General features: G+C 34.3%; 1 protein-coding gene across 1 annotated transcript; it reads left to right on the forward strand.

Annotated features, from left to right (window-relative positions):
• Nucleotides 1–15,086: 15,086 nt before the first annotated feature.
• Nucleotides 15,087–18,662, forward strand: LOC120137905. Its single transcript, XM_039153544.1, has 4 exons — nt 15,087–15,285; nt 15,728–16,781; nt 17,014–17,893; nt 18,418–18,662. Exons 2-4 carry the CDS (start codon nt 15,813–15,815, stop codon nt 18,423–18,425), a joined length of 1,857 nt encoding a protein of 618 aa, XP_039009475.1. The 5' UTR covers nt 15,087–15,285; nt 15,728–15,812; the 3' UTR covers nt 18,426–18,662.
• The last annotated feature ends 67 nt before the right edge of the window (nt 18,663–18,729 follow it).

Raw genomic sequence — 18,729 nt, forward strand, 5'->3', positions numbered from 1 at the left:
TGTAAATAATAGTCTCTTGATTTCACGTATTACTGTTTTCATCATGGCATTTAATTTTTAATGACCGTTTGTTTTTAGAATATTTATGCTTAATACATTATTTTTTTGAACTGAAAAAAATCAATTAATTGTTATAATCGTTTTATTAGCATCAACTTAACCAGTATGAGGTACTAATTAGCTTTATATTTTGTTTTATTTTAAAATGTTTTAAAAAATAAAAATGGAAATTAAGAGTAAAATGTGTCTAAAAATAGGAAATTTTGAGATGTATAAAAAATGAAACCTTGAAATAAGACAAAAAGATATATATGTTTATTTTTAAATTTGGGGATTGAAATTGATGAGTATTTTAAGGATCAGAATGTGAAAGTAAATTGAATAACGAAACCATGAAAATCTGTGCTCCTCTCTCTTCGTAAAATCATTAAGGGTTATATTTTATTATCAGATTTTTTTTATATTACCGAGAATGTCATTATTTTTCTTCTATTAGGTATTGTTGGATTACCAGCATTTTGTATTAAAATGCTCTTGATTTTTTTTCTTTTTAAAAATATTATTTTTCTGTCATTGAATAATAAAAATTCTATTAATGTTAAATTACAAATTTATTCTTAAACTATTTTAGATTTTAAAAAAAATCTATAATTAAAATTTTATATGAAGTTCAGGGGTTAAAATAAAATTTTACCCTTTCATTAAACTTTTTTATATTTTCAATTTTGTAAAAAGATTATATAATTTTTATGAAGTTAATTTTTTTAAAGAAAATATATAAATATTTTCAATTTTGTTAAAAAAACAAATATATAGTAAGAATAATTTGATTAAATATGTATTCTAATAATCTTTTTATTTTTTTAACCAAATACAGTAATCTTACATTATTGCTAAACCAACCAAACACAAAATACAATATTCTCAGTAATCTTATTCTCTGGTAATCTTTTATTCTCACTGATAATCTTACATTCCGTAAACCAAACGCACCCTTAGATTTTTTGAAACAATAATTTGCAGCAAATTTTGGAGTGAAAAATAAACCAAACCCTATGAATTCACGGTGAGAGATCTGACGAAAGGGTTTTGTCTGTATGAAAAAGTGCATGGATTTTAAAATTTAATTAAAAGAGGGAATATTCTAAATTTATTTTATTTTTACTAAAAACTAATTTATATATTATGCCTACGAGTGACTAGCGGCGAGATTTGGGGAATTCTTTAGTCGCCGCAACATCACTTTCAAATTCACATTATCTCCTCCTGTTTGAGTTTGTGCTTCATTAATATATTCACTATCCTCTTTAAAATTGGTATTGATTCGGTAAGTATATTAACTATTAAAAGTTATATAATGTTATTCGATTAAGAAGTGATATTTTATCAAATCTTTTCACAATTAAAAGTTATAAAACAGTAATCCGATTATTTATCATATTTCATACTCTTTTTTCAGTTAAAAAAATAACGATTGTTTAAAATGAGCGCTAATACGATGACAAAGATATCATGATATAATGAAGAATTTGAAATGACGCTATAAAATTAGAAGGAAAAATATAGTTTCCCGCCAAGGGATTACAATATTTTTGAGACATCATTGTTGCAAAGTGTTGGGAAAATATGATTGCATGAAAGGGTGTTATATCTAAAAAGTTGCTAATCTTTTTCGTGTTATTGATTGATTCACTGTTTTATTTTCACTTTCAATAGTACTAACTTTCACACTAATGGTTTTAAATTTTGAAGGATGACAAGTGCGTGTTGATTTCAATTTTTTCTGAATCTTTTAGAAACCTACTTTAGTATCATCATCATTTGATTCTTTAATTTTATTAAATTCGAGATTTAATGCATAACGGATTAATTTTTATTGACTAGACATAACATTAGACACATGTTTTTGACGAAAAAATCTTTAGACATTAAATTTTTTTTCGAGACATAACTGTATGATGTCGTATTTCACATGTGAAGATACCGTCTAGAGCATTAGGATACAAATAAACGTTGAAAAACGAAAGCAATTGTCATTGCCAATGTCAACTATAAAGTTAAAAACAAATCGAAAAAACAGAACTACTTCCTTTCAAAAAGGAAAATGTCCCGTATATGTTTTAATAATAAAAATATGACCCGACATACCAAATCTAACTAAATTATTATAAATAATTTTTTAATTTTTTTTTTAAAAAATTGATTTTACTAAATCCATTTCAATTATAAGATTTATATATTTTATCGGATTATAACCATATTGGTTTTAATTTTTCATGTCTTATCCAATGTTATCATATCTATGGATTTACAATAAAGTCCTTTTATGTGTACGTTTTTCACATTATTACACATTACCCTATAGTGGGTCAGAGGTGATTTTCATGAAGGCCTAACCTGTCTGCCACTATTTATTTTTCAACTGTGACAAAACAGTTGCAGAGAAATTACAAAAATCTTCCCCCTTTTCTCACACTTTTCATTGCCTTAAATCCCTTCTTATACTCACATGAGAGAACACTGTTTTCAATTTGAATTTATAATAAGAAATTTGACGTTTTAGGTTTACATTTACTTGCTTAATGAGTATGATATGATCAAATAAATTAATAGTATGCTGTCATCCTTTAACATATATGTCAAGATTATCTCATTAAGTTATGTTAACAGGATTTTAAATTTACAGGTGTGCTCGAGATTGCATTTTAAGGGTTGCAAGTCATTCACGATCCAATCCAGTGTAAATGTATATATGTTTTGCCATATGTGTTGTTGTATAATCAACTAATTAAGGCATGCATGTCATGTTTTGTTACGTTTTCATGATGTTTAAAGGAAATAGAATATTATTAGAAGGTAAGTATGTTTCCATATTTTAATCCATGAAAAATAGGATAAGTGGCTAGATATAATAAGCATATTGTGGTCATAATATGAACCAAATAAAATGGCTGTCCCTTTTTTCCCATATGTATGGGGTAAGGGGGAGGTAAAATAGTATGTTGCCCCCAACACCAGGTTGAGAGCAGCTTCCGTAGGAGACCTCCAAATTATGAAATGCCCTCCGTGGGACTTGATCCCACGACCTCAAGGTTTAAAACCTTGTGCTCTACCAACTGAGCTGGATGGTCATTTCAATATGAACCAAATAGTGAAGAGTAAATGCTGCAAAAACAAATATGCTTTTGAGGTCTTTTATACTTTGATGAATCCATGGTGAAATTGGTGTTTTGATACATGTTTGAACCGTAATTAATTATGATATATATTGCACATGGATTAGGTAAAGTTTGATAGTATATTAAATATGTTTAAACATTATTTTGATAATTTGGTGCATTTAATATCAATAATATACTTGTGGTATCGATACCAAACTAATAGGTGGTATCAATACTACTCATAAGAACATCGACACCATAAGCAAATTTCATATTATAATGTCTCATTTTGGTACCACTATTGGAATTTAGTATCAATGTTGTCTCATCAATATTAATACTCAAATACACTGGCAGATGTATGTTGAACCCAGGGTGGGCATGGAACCCGAATTTCTTTACTTTAGTTGTGCATTTTAATTTTTATATTTTTTCTAATTTTTATTTTTGCAAATTTTAAGTTTTTTTAAACCCAAATGATAACTTCATTATTGACATAGGATACACTCTTATATTATCATGTAATAAAAAATTAACATTATTAATAAAAGTACAAAATGATTGGAATTAGTGTTCATGTTCCAACTTTGGAGCAAATTTTTTTACATACCAATTTGGGAGAAGATGACTAATTCATATATTAACTTGAAAATAAATAAAAAAGTTAAATACCAGTTTAAGAAAAAATATTTAATTAAGATATCAATTATATATATTAATTGTAATAATAGATAGCTCATCCATTATTCTATACGAAATAGATCATAGATTCATAAAGTTCAATCAAAAATATTATTGAGACTTCGATGCTTTTATTTTAACTTATTCGGATATTATGTTATTGTACCCATCCCTTACCAGAAATGACCATCCAGCTCAGTTGGTAGAGCTCTCAACCTGGTGTTAGGGGTAGCCTACTATCTTACCTCCCCCTTACCCCATACATATGAGAAAAAGGGACAACCATTTATTTACCCATCCCTTACCAACTGTCATTTAGATCCCTCCCTTTTTTCACAAAGTTTACCACTCCCTTTTGTTGTTGTATTGAATATGTGTGAAGTTTAATCGTTGACTTTTGTGTTCAGAGATCAAAGGTTAAGATTTGTTTTTAGTAAAATATTAATCACTCCAATATCAATAAAACCCCTAAAAATAAAATGGATAAACTACGCATTTAGTACTTAAATTATCAATTTTTTGTCTGCTTTAATATCTAAACTTTTAATTTTTTTTTCAAAACCATATCTAACGTTTAGTTTTTGTTTCATTTTTGTATATTGCCGTTAAAACCTTCGCACGTTTAGTACCTAACTATCAATTTTGGTCCATTTTATTTTTTTCAAAATTTAACGTTAAATTTAGAAAGAATTATTAAAATGAAAAAAATAAACTTTAGATATGATATTGAAAATAATAAAATTTAAGTTCTAAAACTGAAAATTTAGGTATTAAACACATAATTTACCTAAAAACACACACACAAAAAGAGAAAATGGAAAGCAACATGCAAGTGAGATGTGAAGCTCAAACACACAAAAAGGAGAACACAATCTGTCTAAAAAAACGTGTGCAAATGGATTGCGTCGCAACAAAGCTCTCATTTGACATTTGATAAAATTGCAAGAACAAGAGACAGATAGGGTATGATTAGTATTAGACAACTATCAAAAGACAAATCTATATATCAACGATAAATTGGTTTAGAGTGACGATGTATTAAATCTTTTAAATAAGATTAAGAGTTTAAATCTTATCGTTTATGAATATAACAAACTGAATTAGGAAAGTCGTCTCTATCTCCGAAATACCTAATCTGAAATAATCTATTAATAAATTATATATAGATGCCAAAAAAGTTATTATGTATGTATTACCTTTCATCATGGTTGCACCTCTATTGTGTTGTAATGGTGTGCAGTCACCCTGACCCCGTATTAAAGAAATCATGGCCACTGACTCAAGGGTGAACCTACAGATCTTTTGGCCCACTCTTAACCCTTTATCTTTAGGTCTTATTATAATAAAAATTCCCATTATTAATTTTCTTTTGAGGAATAACCCCATGTCATATTAATTAAAAAAATAACCTCAAACTATTCACGTAGAAAACATCGCGTTATGCAAAAGGCAAGATCATATCTCGTATTTTACGAAAAGCGAGTTTCATGCATTTATTATTTTCTTTATCCAATATTAAATGACTTTATCTGAAAATGCATTTTACAAAACACGTTTTATAAGATGCAAGATAATCCTACGTGAGTTGTTTGAGGGTTATTTTTCTAACTAATCTGACATGAGGGTTATTTTCAAAAAAATAATTAATGGGGGTCTTTAATAGAATAACTTAATCGTAATAGACGGTTACTATGAATTCTCTCTGGGCGCACGTTAGCAGGACTAATGGGTTCCTCCGAGATCTTCGCCGTTGTTGATTCTCTTCCATTCTCTTGTATCTTTCGACTATTCTCGTTCGTTTTCTGTGGTTTTTATGGATACTGCAGCTTCAAATTTGGACTGGAGGAAGCTGTTTGGTGGTGTAGCGGATCAATCTTTGTCCTTCTTCCTGCCTGAGATTTTGGAGGGGGTTTTCACTGTTAAGCCTCCTCCTGTGGTGATCGATGAGGGAATAGCTGAGTGGAGTCATGCGGTGGTGGGGCAATTCATCGGCGTGGCTCCCAATTTTGGCTCGATGCAAAGAATAGTTGAAATTATTTGGGGGAAGTCTTCGGCAGTCAAGGTAAGTTTGGCCGGCCCTAGTCTCTATGTTTTCTCCTTTTCGAATGCTTCAATTCGGGATTGGGTGCTTGATAACGGGCCTTGGCACGTGGAAAACAAGCCATTGTTGTTGAGGAAATGAGAGCCAAACTTGCAGAAGCTTAATCTTAACCTCAGGAATATTCCAATTTGGGTGCAACTGTACGATGTACCATTGGAACTTTTCTCTAGGACTGGCCTAAGCTATATCGCGAGTGATGTGGGTCATCCTTTGTACATGGACTCTGTTACAGCATCCAAGCAGAGACTTGAGTATGCTAAAGTTTGTGTGGAAATAGGGGTTGATATTGTCATCCCTGAGGTTGTTCATGTGGCTTTAAAGGATGGCTCGATTGTACGGGTATATGTGCCTTGGTTACCTCAGGTCTGTTCTCATTGCAAGATATTTGGGCATTCTTCCAGTGCATGTTCTGCTAACCATAATGCTCCCTTAAGGAGCAAGGACACTCAGATTTGGAGGAGAAAAGTTGTTTCTGTTCCATCTGTAATTGATGATAAGGACAAGAAGCTGTTAGCCATTGAGGGTCCTGATTCGAATCATGCTATTTCCTCTGGTTGCCCTATTGCAGAGAGCATTCCTGTAAGTGATGGAGGTTCCGAGGGCTTGGAATTGCAAGGTGGTGCTGCTGTTGAGGTGACTGTGGAAGCTTTACAAGAATGCGCTGGGGGTTCTCCTCAGGAAGTTGCATTTCCAGATAGGGTTGTTATGGATGGTAAAGAGGCACAGGACGTTGTTGTTCCTACTGAGGTTGTTGTGGCTGATAAGAAGTTGCAGCACTCTGATAATGCTGGTGTAACAGTTAGTTTTATTCATGATCAGACTGGTGGTGAGTTTCCACCCCTCCAAGGCTCTATTCCAAAAAAGAAGTCCAAAGGGAGGAAGAAAGACAATTCTAGCTCGACCAGCAAGTTGGAGCAATTGGCTGGAGGGGTAAGAATTGAAGGTAGCAGAAAACCTAGAGCAGCTGCTTTGGGTGTTACGTTGCTTCTTAATGAGCTCAAAGCCAGAAAGAAAGATATGGTTGAGAAGGTTGCTGGAAATGGTGGTCCTGCTAATCTGGCTTCATGATTTTCTGCTTTTGGAACGTGAGGGGTATTAATAATCCCCTTAAATATGGAAAAGTGATGAGAAGATTGGAAAACTTAGGGGTAGATGTAGCTTGTTTTCTGGAAACTAGAGTTAGAAATTCTAATTTTGCTAAGGTGATTTATGCTCTTACTGAAAATTGGCACAGTGTTGCAAATTATGAGTTTACTGATGGGGGCAGAATTTGGATTCTGTGGAAGAGAAGTTTGTGTTTTTCTGTTATCAGTGGCTGTGACCAGGCCTTCTCTATTATAGGGGATGTGGCTGTCCATCGAGCAGTGATAACTGCGGTTTATGGAAGTAACAATGGCCAGCAGAGGAGAGTTCTTTGGGAGTATCTGAGATCCTTGGAGAGTGAGTTTGGTTCAATCTCTTGGATTATTGGTGGGGATTTCAATGTAATCATTAATGGCCATGAGAGTTCAGATGTTCCTGATTGGAGTTCATATATTTCGGGTGATATGGAAGAGTTTCAAGGTTGCATTGAGGACCTGGAGGTGCAGGATCATCCTTTTGTGGGGCCTGTTTTCACTTGGTCCAATAAACAAGAGGGATCATTCTTGGCCAGGAAACTTGACAGAATTTTGATTAATTCCCAGTGGTTACTTGACTTTCCAGAGTCATTTGTGGAATTCAAAGCTCCAGGAGTGTCTGATAATTATCCTGGAATTATTTGGACACAAAAAGCTGCTCAGATCCATAGGCCAAAGTCTTTCAAGTTTTTCAATTGCTGGACTGCAAATGAGGGTTATTTAAGTAGTGTGATGAGTTCCTGACAAGTCTTCAGTAGAGGAAATGCTATGCAGAGGTTGTTTTGCAAAATGAAAAGGCTGAAGCCAGTTCTAAAGGATCTTAATAAGAGACATTACTCTGATATTTCAGCTAGGGTTGTTACTAAGAGAGCTGAACTAGAACATATTCAATTGTTCAATCTTGCTAATGCTAATCACTCTGGCATTGAAGAGGAAAGGCGAATCCAGGCTGATTTGGTTGGTCTTGAAATGGATCTTTGGTTCATTGGTTGCAGGAAGTGGATCTTTGCACTAAATTTTTTCACCTAAAAGTTGAATCTCACAAGAAAATCAACACTATTAGACTAATCAAGAATGATGATGGACAGTTTCTTGAGACTTTTGATGGTATGACAGCAATCCTGCTGGAGTTTTACAATTCACTCATTGGTGCAGTTGATCTGCTGGTCAAAGGTTGTCAACAGGACTGGTTAAGAGACCTTTTGAGTTACTCTTTGCCTGCTGGTGCTGATAGAGTTCTGATTGGTGAGGTTTCAGACAAAGAAATTCAGGAGGCCTTGTTTAGGCAGGGGAAAGACAAGAGTCCAGGGCCAGATGGTTATACATCCTGGTTTTTCAAATCTGCCTGGGAGATTGTGAGTAAGGACTTCCTTCATGCTGTGAGGTACTTTTTTCAAACTTCTTATCTTCTGCCAGCTTTTAATGCAACCACAATAGTACTAGTGCCAAAATCCTTGAATGCCTGTATGGCAAGTGAATTTAGGCCTATTTCGTGCTGTTCTATTGTTTATAAGACCATTACCAGGATCTTGGTTACTAGGCTAGGCCATTATTTTCCTGATATGATCTCTGCAAGTCAGTTTGCTTTTGTCAAGGGCAGAAGTATCACTGATAACACTTTGCTTGCTCAAGAAATTGTTAGAGGATATTCTAGGAAGAATCTTTCTCCTAGATTTGCTATTAAGATAGACTTGAAGAAAGCATTTGATTCTATTAACTGGGATTTCCTGCTCAATGTTCTTGAAGCTATGGGTTTGCCTGCTAGATTCTGTGACTGGATTAAGATTTGTGTAACAACCCCTAGCTATTCAATTGCTTTGAATGGTAGTCTAGTGGGTTACTTCAAGGGTGCAAGGGGTGCTAGGCAAGGTCACCCTTTGTCTCCTTACCTATTTGTATTGGTCATGAATGTTCTTTCTAGATTACTGGATGCTGCAGCCAGAATTGGTATTTTCAAATATCACCATAGATGTAAAAAGATCTCCCTTACCCATTTATGTTTTGCTGATGATTTGATGTTGTTCTGTTATGGTTCATTGGATTCAGTGTTGGGGGTGGTTAGTGTTTTGAATAAATTCTATGAAATGTCTGGCTTAATGCTCAATGTTTCAAAGACTGAGATCTATACTTGTGGGGTAAATAATGGAGTTTTAGAACAGATTAAGAGAGCCACTGGGTTTCGAATTGATCATCTCCCAGTCAGATATTTGGGGGTGCCTCTAGTAACTCGCAAGCTCTCTAGAACATATTGTTCTGCCCTTATAGAGAAAATCAGGGACAAGCTGAGGAAGTGGTCAAGCAGAAAGCTAAGCTTTGGTGGCATGTTGCAACTTATCAAGGCAGTTTTGTTTAGTGTTTTTAACTACTGGAGCAGGCAGCTTATACTGCCAAAGGGTGTGATTCAGGATATTGAACAGTTGTGCATGCGTTTCTTTTGGAAAGGAAGTGATTCCTCGGCTAGGGGTGCTAGAGTCAGTTGGTCTCAAATCTGTTCCCTGAGATCGGAGGGAGGCTTAGGCCTTCGAAGTCTGATTGGTTGGAATAAGACCTGCTGTCTTATGCTTGTCAAGAGCATCTTAGCTGATGAGGGCTCTTTGTGGATATCATGGATCAAAGCTTATTGCTTCAAACATAAGAATTACTGGAGTGTTGATCATAAGCCTCATTTCAGTTGGATTCTCATAAAACTAATTAAGTTGCGAGAGGAGGCTAGTGTTCTTTTTGATGCTCATGTGGACTGGTCTCAGATTACAGGTGGGTGGATATGGGAAAGAATTCGGGACAGAGGTGAAAAGGTTGATTGGCATCGGCTTGTTTGGTTTCCCTCTTATGTTCCTAAGTTCTCGTTGATGGCGTGGATGGCTATCCTTGACAGGCTGCCCACTAAGGACAGGCTAGTTCGGTTTGGAGTGATGGCAGAACCTGGTTGTAGGTTGTGTATGAGTGGGCTTGAATCCATGAATCATCTGTTCTGGGATTGTGCTTATTCGAGTGCTATCTGGAACTCTCTCTTGCTTGCTTGTGGGTTGCAGTTACATGGATCTAGTTGGGAGGATCACCTTGGTTGGATGATTAATAACTGGAAAGGTAAGTCCCTGCTGATTCATGTTCTAAAATTAGCATGGACTGGATTCGTTTACTTTACTTGGGAGGAGCGGAATCATCGTATCTTTAGAGGTTTATCGCGTTCGACGGATTTAATTGTAAATATTATAAAAGAGGCAGTTAGAATTAAATTGTATAGACATAGAATGAATAGAGTGGATAGTGTAAATAGACAACTTTGCATTGATTGGGGGCTTACATAACTGGTTGTAATTGTTTTCTTTGTAGCAGTTTCCTGCTTTCTTTGGATTAATAAAATTGATTATCCAAAAAAAAAAAATAGGTAACATCATATTCACATCAAATGATGGAAAAAGCAAGTAAAACCATTCTAGTAACATTTTATTTTTATCCATAGATAATCATATAAACAATACATTTTAAGGGGAAAAACATGAATAATTAGATGTGTTTTCGCATATGTGACACTTAAACCTAAAGTTATGTATCATATTACAATTAATGGCATACGATCACAATATTTAAATTGCATCTTCAATTGTATTATCTTATATGCATAAAAGTCCCAACAAAAAGAATTTACAAATTAACTTGCAAATGTCATTAATTTTAAATGAAGTATGTCTTGTTTGGAATGGTGAATTAAAACAAACAACTACATCATTTAATCATGGAACTTATATTCAGTTTTTATAACTAAGTATTAATTATAAAAAAAATTTTATAATGATAACCTAGTGTAGTCTATTTTTGTTGATTATAATCCCTTAATTTTCGTACAACATCATAACCATTCATGGGATTTAAATAAACCGATTTAACGCAGAGTTTAACATCAAAATTACCAAATAGGCACATGATGCATTTTCGATACGTAATTACACAAGTCAAACACGAGTCAGGCTGCGAAAGAGACACGTGTGTTTTAGTCTTATGTTCCAATACCCAATAAATACATGTTTAAAATGTTATATTCAAACATTTGAACACTCACGTGTCTAAACAATGCAACATTTGAAAACTCACGTGAGCTCCTCAAATCCTATGATATTTAGATATATGAGTTTTCAAGTATTTAAGTATAACTTTACATTTAATGTTCGTTTATTGTTCATTTATATGTCCAATTTTTAGTTTTACCCTTTTATTTGTAAGATAAAGAAAAAACAATAAAATTATTCTATTAGTGCTTAAATTCTTTAAAATTCATAATTTTAATTTTAATTTTTACTATGTGTTCAAATTAGTCTTTACCTTCACTAATATTTAAAATGTAAAAAAATAAAAAGAAAAACCGATAAATGAGATTATTCATGAACATAAATGAACAAGTTAATAAACGAGTTTACAAACGAACCAAGCACACCTCTATTCGTGTCCGTTCACTTATTAATCGAATATAAAAAATTTATTCATAATCATTTATTTAACTTAATAAACGAATGTTATACTAACGGTTTGTTTACAGAATAATCATTTACTCATTTGAAGACTGGTGACCTAAAAATGAAAGATGGAAAGGGCGAAGGAAGAAAGAGGACGTGATGATGACACAAGGATGAGATGTGCAAGAGGGGATGGTGGATGGGTGGGGGCTGATATCCTGACCTGAGCTGTACGGAAGCTGATGTCCCCATCCCATCAATTTAGTACATTTTCATTTCACATTTTTCTTTCTAAGTCCCTCCCACATCACATGGGACCATTTCTTCAAACCCCCAAAATATTGTTACTAACAACTAAAGTTCCAGACCTTTAAGTCTCGGAGTTTAACATTAATTTTATTTTAATTTATATGACATCATTTATTCTAACTACTAAATCATCATAAACAAAGTATTAACAAAACCCAATTCGGGGTTAACTGCTCAATTACATTATGTCCAAATAAAAAGATTATATTATAATTAAGGGTAAACTACACATTTAATACATAAATTATCCGTTTTAATATATTAACTTTCAAAATTTTCAAAATCATATCTAATTTTTAGGGTTTAGGGTAAACTACGCATTTAGTACCTAAACTATCGGTTTTAGTCTGTTTTAGTACCTAAACTTTCAATTTTTTTAAAATCATACCCAACGTTTAGTTTTCATTTCATTTTCGTACCACACCATTAAAAACTTAATGCGTTTAGTGCATAAACTATCAATTCCTTTCTGTTTTAGTAGCTAAACTTTCGGTTTTTTCTTCAAAACTTAACGTTAAATTTGGAACGGATGTACTAAAATTAAACAAAAACCAAGGCTTTTAACGACGGGTACTAAAATGAAATAAAAAGTTAAAAACTAAACTTTAGATATAATCTTAAAAAATTGAAAATTTAGATACTAAAACTTGTCAAAATTGATTGTTTAGGTAATAAATACGTAATATACCCTATAATTAATTGTAGTAAACATTGATCAAATACTGGGGAGGCAGGCCGCTATTTAAGTTGAGAACAGTGTATGTTTAAGTCCTCCAAATCCAATAGTTGAGATTTGGGCTCAACATATTTATGGTTATAAGCCAATACCCAAACCATCACAAATCTACATGTAGATCCACACCCACAGACGAAATCAATCCCAATAAGCATCGAATGCTCCCATATTAAAATATGCCAAAGACAATACATTTTGTTGTTATGAAACTATGATTCATTGGTATGGTGGTATTTGACAGTGATATTTGTTGCCAATGAAGTGTATTTCCCATTTGTTCCTCAACTTTTCTGCACCATGCAAATACATGAATTGGTCCTATGTACACCATTGGATTGTTTAATCTTCGATGTTGTGTTACATGAGGTTTTGACAGGCCAAAGATCGATGGACAAGAAGCCGCCTAGTGGCGAGCATAATCTTGTCACTTGGGCTCATTTTTGTTGTGTCATATGCCTCTGGTGGTTTCTATTGAATGCATGACCCAAGTACCTGATAATGAGAGACAAAAAGCCCACACGGAGGGGACCCTGTTTTTATTTTATGGGCTTTCATGGGATTGGAGTTCATTTTTAAAGAGGAGTGAACGTCGTGAATAATTTCTAGAGTAGGTAACTAAAAGCTTTCATTGATACAGTCTTTTTCTTTTAAGTTGTGAGTTCGTTACCTATTAGCACCAAAATTCCCCTTATCCATTTATTTGGTAGGAATTGTTAAAAACAAGAGTCAAAGGCGATCAAAATTGAAGTTCCGCGTGACCAAATAGTATTAGGTTAGTCAACTTAACGTGTCGTATCAATATTTTGTTATCTTAATAATGACAATTAATGATTGAATAATCGATTTGTTATAAATTGATAACGTTAATAATTAAGTCGTTATTCTGAAATATTAATTGAGAAAAAAAAACTTACTCAAATTTCAGCCCACTATCTAGTTGGGGTAAAATACACAAATGGTCCCTCAATTATAAGATTTTATTTTATTAAGTCCCTTGACTACTCAAAGTTACAAAATGGTCTATTGACTATTAAAAGTTATAAAATAGTCAACCGACGATTCATTATGGTCCAAACTTGTCATTATTCGTTAAAAATTTGACGATTGTCTGATCTGTACGTTAGCTTACGAACTGGGATATGATAAAATTTGATCTTATAATCTCAAACGATTATCACATCTCAAATCAACATGTTAGCGTCCAACTCAAAAGATCGTTTGTTTTTAACGGAAAATGATTAGTTTGGAACATAATGAATAGTCGAGTGACCATTTTGTAACTTTTAATAGTCTAGGGACCCAATAAAATAACTCTCTATAGTAGACCATTGACTATTTTGTAACTTTTAATAATAAAGGGACTTAATAAAATAATATCCTATAAACTTACCTATCTAGTTTATACTAAGTTTAGCCTTCAAATAAATACAGTCCATATAATTACTCCACGCGCTAGTCTCCAACACACAACACCACCCAATGAACCACGCTTAAATGCCATTTCTAGTGGGACCCGTGGAGCGTGAGTTAACAAATTCGCCTTAGTAGAAAAAAGGTAAACTATACGTCAAGTACCTCAACTGTCACGTTTCTTCTGTTTTTTTCATCTAATTATAATTTTTAAATCATACTTGACATTTCATTTTATATTCATATTTTAGTCATCTACCGTTAAAAAATTAACAAAACTGTTGATATGAAATTAAAAAAAAAAAATCAATGATAATATGACATTATATTATGATAACAAATTAATATTTCGTTATCTTAGTAACGCTTGTTAACTACAGAATGACCGAGTTATTATAAATTAATAGCAATTAAATCATTACTTTAAAATATCAATGGAAAAAAGAAGCATACTTAGTGACCGTTATTTATAGTAAGTTTACCTTTCAAAATAAATACATTCTATATAATTTCTCCACGCGCTTGTCTGCTAACACAAAAACAACACCCAATCAAACCACTCTTAAAGGCCATTTCTTGTGGGATCCGTAGAGCGTGTGTTAACACATTCGCCTAAGCAACTTAATTTACATAATTTTTAGTGAGAAAAAGGTAAACTGCAAGTTTAGTACCTTATCTACCACTTTTATTCCGTTTTATCACCCAACTATTATTATTTTTAAAATTATGCCAAACATTTCAATTTTGGTTTCATTTTAGTCACATACCGTAAAAAATTAATAAAACAATTGATTTGACATTTTAAAAAATTAATGATGATGTGATATTATCTTACAATGATACGTGAATATCACCGTTAAGTTTTTGACGGTGAGTGATCAAAATGAAATCAAAATGTAACGGAAAAAAAGTTGGATGACTAAATCTGAATAAAAAGTAATAGTTGAGGTGCTAAATATGTATTTTATTTAAAAATATGAATTAGGACCCTACTAACACTAATGACTTTCTTTCCTATTGTATTAAAACCGTATTTTCTCCCTTACTTTTTTTTCTCCCAATTCTGATATGAATAAAAAAAAAAAAAGTTTTGATTACGGTAGTTGTAAGATCTTCACTTTGGTGTCAGAATCCCTACCCAGAATCAGACATAAGAGATAGAAGACAAACAAAAGCGCCTCCATTGTTTCGACTCTCTTGTAGCTTCTTCAAACTCATATTTTGAGCAAAGATCTGAAAGCCATATCACTGAAAATTGAAAACATAAAAAAACAGCTTTTTTATTTTAAATTTTTGGGCCTTTCCAGTTTCTTCCAAGGTATCATCCTGCTCTCTGTGTTTTTTTTAGTTCTTTGTTCTGGGTAATATTTCTAGGTTCTGAAGTTTATTTTTCAAGTAGTTAAGTGTTCCATTGTTCTGTTCTACTGTTCATATAAGCCACGAAGGTTTGCTCTTTTACTGATATATTTTTTGAAACAATAGATTCTGGGTTTTGTTTCTTTAGCTGGATTGTTCGATTACCTGAATACTTTTTCCTTTCGTTCTTTGTGCTTTTTGTTTGTTTAGTGGGAACTTGGGGTCTTAATTAAGAACTTGTACTTCAGATCCAACTGAGTGCAAAAATGTGGTAGCTGAGTTCAGAATCGTGCCCTTTGCTTGTTCATGCCATGATTTTCATTTAAAAGTTCTTTTAAATGTTCAATTTTAAGATTTTTTCCTTTGCAATCTAGAAGCTAATTGTATTTATCATTGTCATACAGTGTTGAGGTTTTTTTTTTTTTGATTATCGTGTCGTGAGGGATATTCTTGGTGCCATAGGACTCTTATGCCGATAGCAATCTAATCATGGATAAGGTGTCTCCGAATTGTCCATACCCGGGGTGCTTTTTCTGTGTTATGAAAGAAGGGAACCCTAGTAAGCGCAGAGCCAGTATTCTGAAATTCTTCAGAGATCTTCCTTCACAAGATGATGATGGTCAGGTTCTTCCCATCAGTGGCCTTTGGAATACTGCCATGGCACATCCTAATGATCCCGAATTCATCGAGTTGGGGATTTTCGAGTGCATGGCTGCACTGATCTGGAAAGGTCTCAAGAACCGTCGCTGGCTTTCTCACGACCAAAATATATATATTCCTTATTACGCGGCACATATTATCGGATCCTACACCATGAACATGGAAGAGTTTGCAGAAACCGCTGTGCATGCTGGTATAATTCCTCCCTTAGTTGAGCTTCTGAGAGGGAGGCTGACTTGGGTTGAACAAAGAGTGGCAGTTCGAGCCCTAGGACACTTGGCTACATATTCAAGCACTTTTCCTGCTGTAGCAAGTCATGGAGAAATTCTCGAGCTCTCCATTCAGCTTGCAATGAGTTCACTTGAAAAAGTTTACTCTCACTTTTATCAGAATGTTGATAGAAGGCTAAGTTATCACTGTGATCTGCTTACTCGTGGTATGGGTGGTGTTGAAATGGAGTCGAGGAAAGCTGAAGAATGGGCAAGTCAGCTGCAATGCTGGTCCCTTCAACTCATTAATTGCTTCGCTTTCAAGCCTGAGTATCTTCCCACCATATGCAAACCCGAATTTCTCGTAAAACTACCGGGAATGTGGGGTGGACTCGTAAATGAAAACTCACCAGCTGGTATTGGTTTGTTAAGAACCATCTGCCACCATAAGCTTGGTAGGGGACCTGTTGCAAGCTGTCCAGGTATTATTGAGGCATTGTGTAATATTGCTTGCTCGTCTGATGATTGGCAGTACATGGCTATCGATTGTCTTCTTTGGTTGCTTCAAGATCCAAGTACATGCCATAAGGTATATTCCTCTCGTATCTGGGTGAGAAACTTTATATCTATTTGAACAAGGAAAGCTAGAGCTCTATGCTCAAGCTTTCATATGACGAATAAGTTTTAAGATGTTGATGCAATGATCTTTGAAATAGTTTACCTCCACGAGAAATTTCGCCATGTGTACTTGTTTGGATTTTATTTTTGAAGTTATGATATTAATCATATTATCCATAAAACCCATCATATATGTTATACAGGTGATAGATAAGGCAGTACCTGCCCTCGTAGACCTAGCGGAGATTACGGCTCTGGGTGATCACAAGAAACTTGGAGATTCCATTGTTAATGTTCTTCAGGAATGCATTCAATCACAAGGGACAAGACATGGCTCTCTTAGTAACCGTACGAAAGAACTGATTGAAGAAATATTGACTTCGAGGCAAAGATTGAAGTGGGAAAAGAATATGCCAAAGGAGGATCTCCATATTAAACAGGCTGCTGCTTTAGTGGTCAAGCTTGAAGGGAACTCGCTTTTCTCGTCGGGAAATATATCTGGAGCAGCATCAAAATACTCGGAAGCAATATCGTTGTGTCCAACGAGATCCAAGAAGGAGAGAGTTGTTCTGTACAGTAATCGTGCTCAGTGTCATCTCCTATTGCAGCAACCCTTGGCTGCCATAAGTGATGCTACACGTGCACTGTGTCTTCACAATCCAGTTAACCGTCATGCCAAAAGCTTGTGGAGAAGAGCTCAGGCTTATGACATGCTTGGTTTAGCTAAAGAGAGCTTGCTCGATGCCATTCTATTCATAAATGAATGCTCTCAGTCAAACGACCCAGATCTCACGCTGAGGCAAAATAAGGTTCCCGACTATGCTGAACGATTAGTCAAGAAGCAAATGCGTGCAGCTTGGTTATTTAGAGAGTCGGCTGTTAAACTTGGGGGTGTTCATTGTGACGGTGAAGCAGGTGACATGTACGGACCGGATACAGATGACTCAGAATGGGAGACAGCTAGTGAAAGTGATGAAGGAAATGGCGGAAGGGCTGAAATGGGTGATGACAACGATGACGATGATAGCGAATGGAAGAATGAAGATGAGGGGGAAGATAAATATGAAAAACCCACAATGAAAGGTAAAATTGAACATTTTAATGTTCCACAACGTTTTAATGCATTTCTACATGTTTGGTGTTATTATATCTGTTCCCCGACACCTATTTCCGACATTTATCTAGACATGTTACAAGGACATGACCCTGTTAGAACCCCCAAAACATCTAAACATGTCACGAGTTTATAGCGCGTGCAGTTTCATCCCATCCCATATCTTCGAATCAAAGTTTGAGGTGCAGAAGAGTTGTAGTGTGCAATCAAACTAATACCATATCAGGAAACTTTTAGGCACCTGTAATAAGCAATTTTTATGGTTTTATCACTTTTTAAGGGTTTGAGGGGTCAATAAATGCCTACTACTGGATGATCACTTCGGATGTTTTTGTATGTTTAAATTGTGCCACCTCGAGCTATGACGAGTGTAGTTTGCATTATTCTCGAACTTGATTAGCTTGCAAGCCGTATGTTGCTTTTAGCTTTTAATCTGTATCAACGCATTAGTTCCTCGAATTCTACTGAGATAAATCACGTGTTCAACATGCAGCTCGCTGAAGATGGACCAGTAAATGTTTGAACAAACACTCGGCATGCAAAACATGAACATTCGGCTTGTCTTTGGTTTAAAAAGGTAAAACATGTTTTACAAGCATTCTTTTATGTGATTTCTTCGTGTGATTTTCACTTGTAGAAAGTGAATACAGATTTTGAGTGTAGAGAACAATTGTGTCCAAGGGTGTGATAGCTTTCATGTTATGTTATCTGGACTTAGAGATGACCGTTGGATTCGAGTATGTATTCGATACAAATATGCTTATTTTTTAAAATTATTCATAGTTGGATCTTTCTATCCTACTGT

Source organism: Hibiscus syriacus, unplaced genomic scaffold, assembly GCF_006381635.1.
Source record: "Hibiscus syriacus cultivar Baekdansim isolate YM2019G1 unplaced genomic scaffold, ASM638163v2 tig00110676_pilon, whole genome shotgun sequence".
In the NCBI taxonomy this organism is placed as follows: domain Eukaryota; kingdom Viridiplantae; phylum Streptophyta; class Magnoliopsida; order Malvales; family Malvaceae; genus Hibiscus; species Hibiscus syriacus.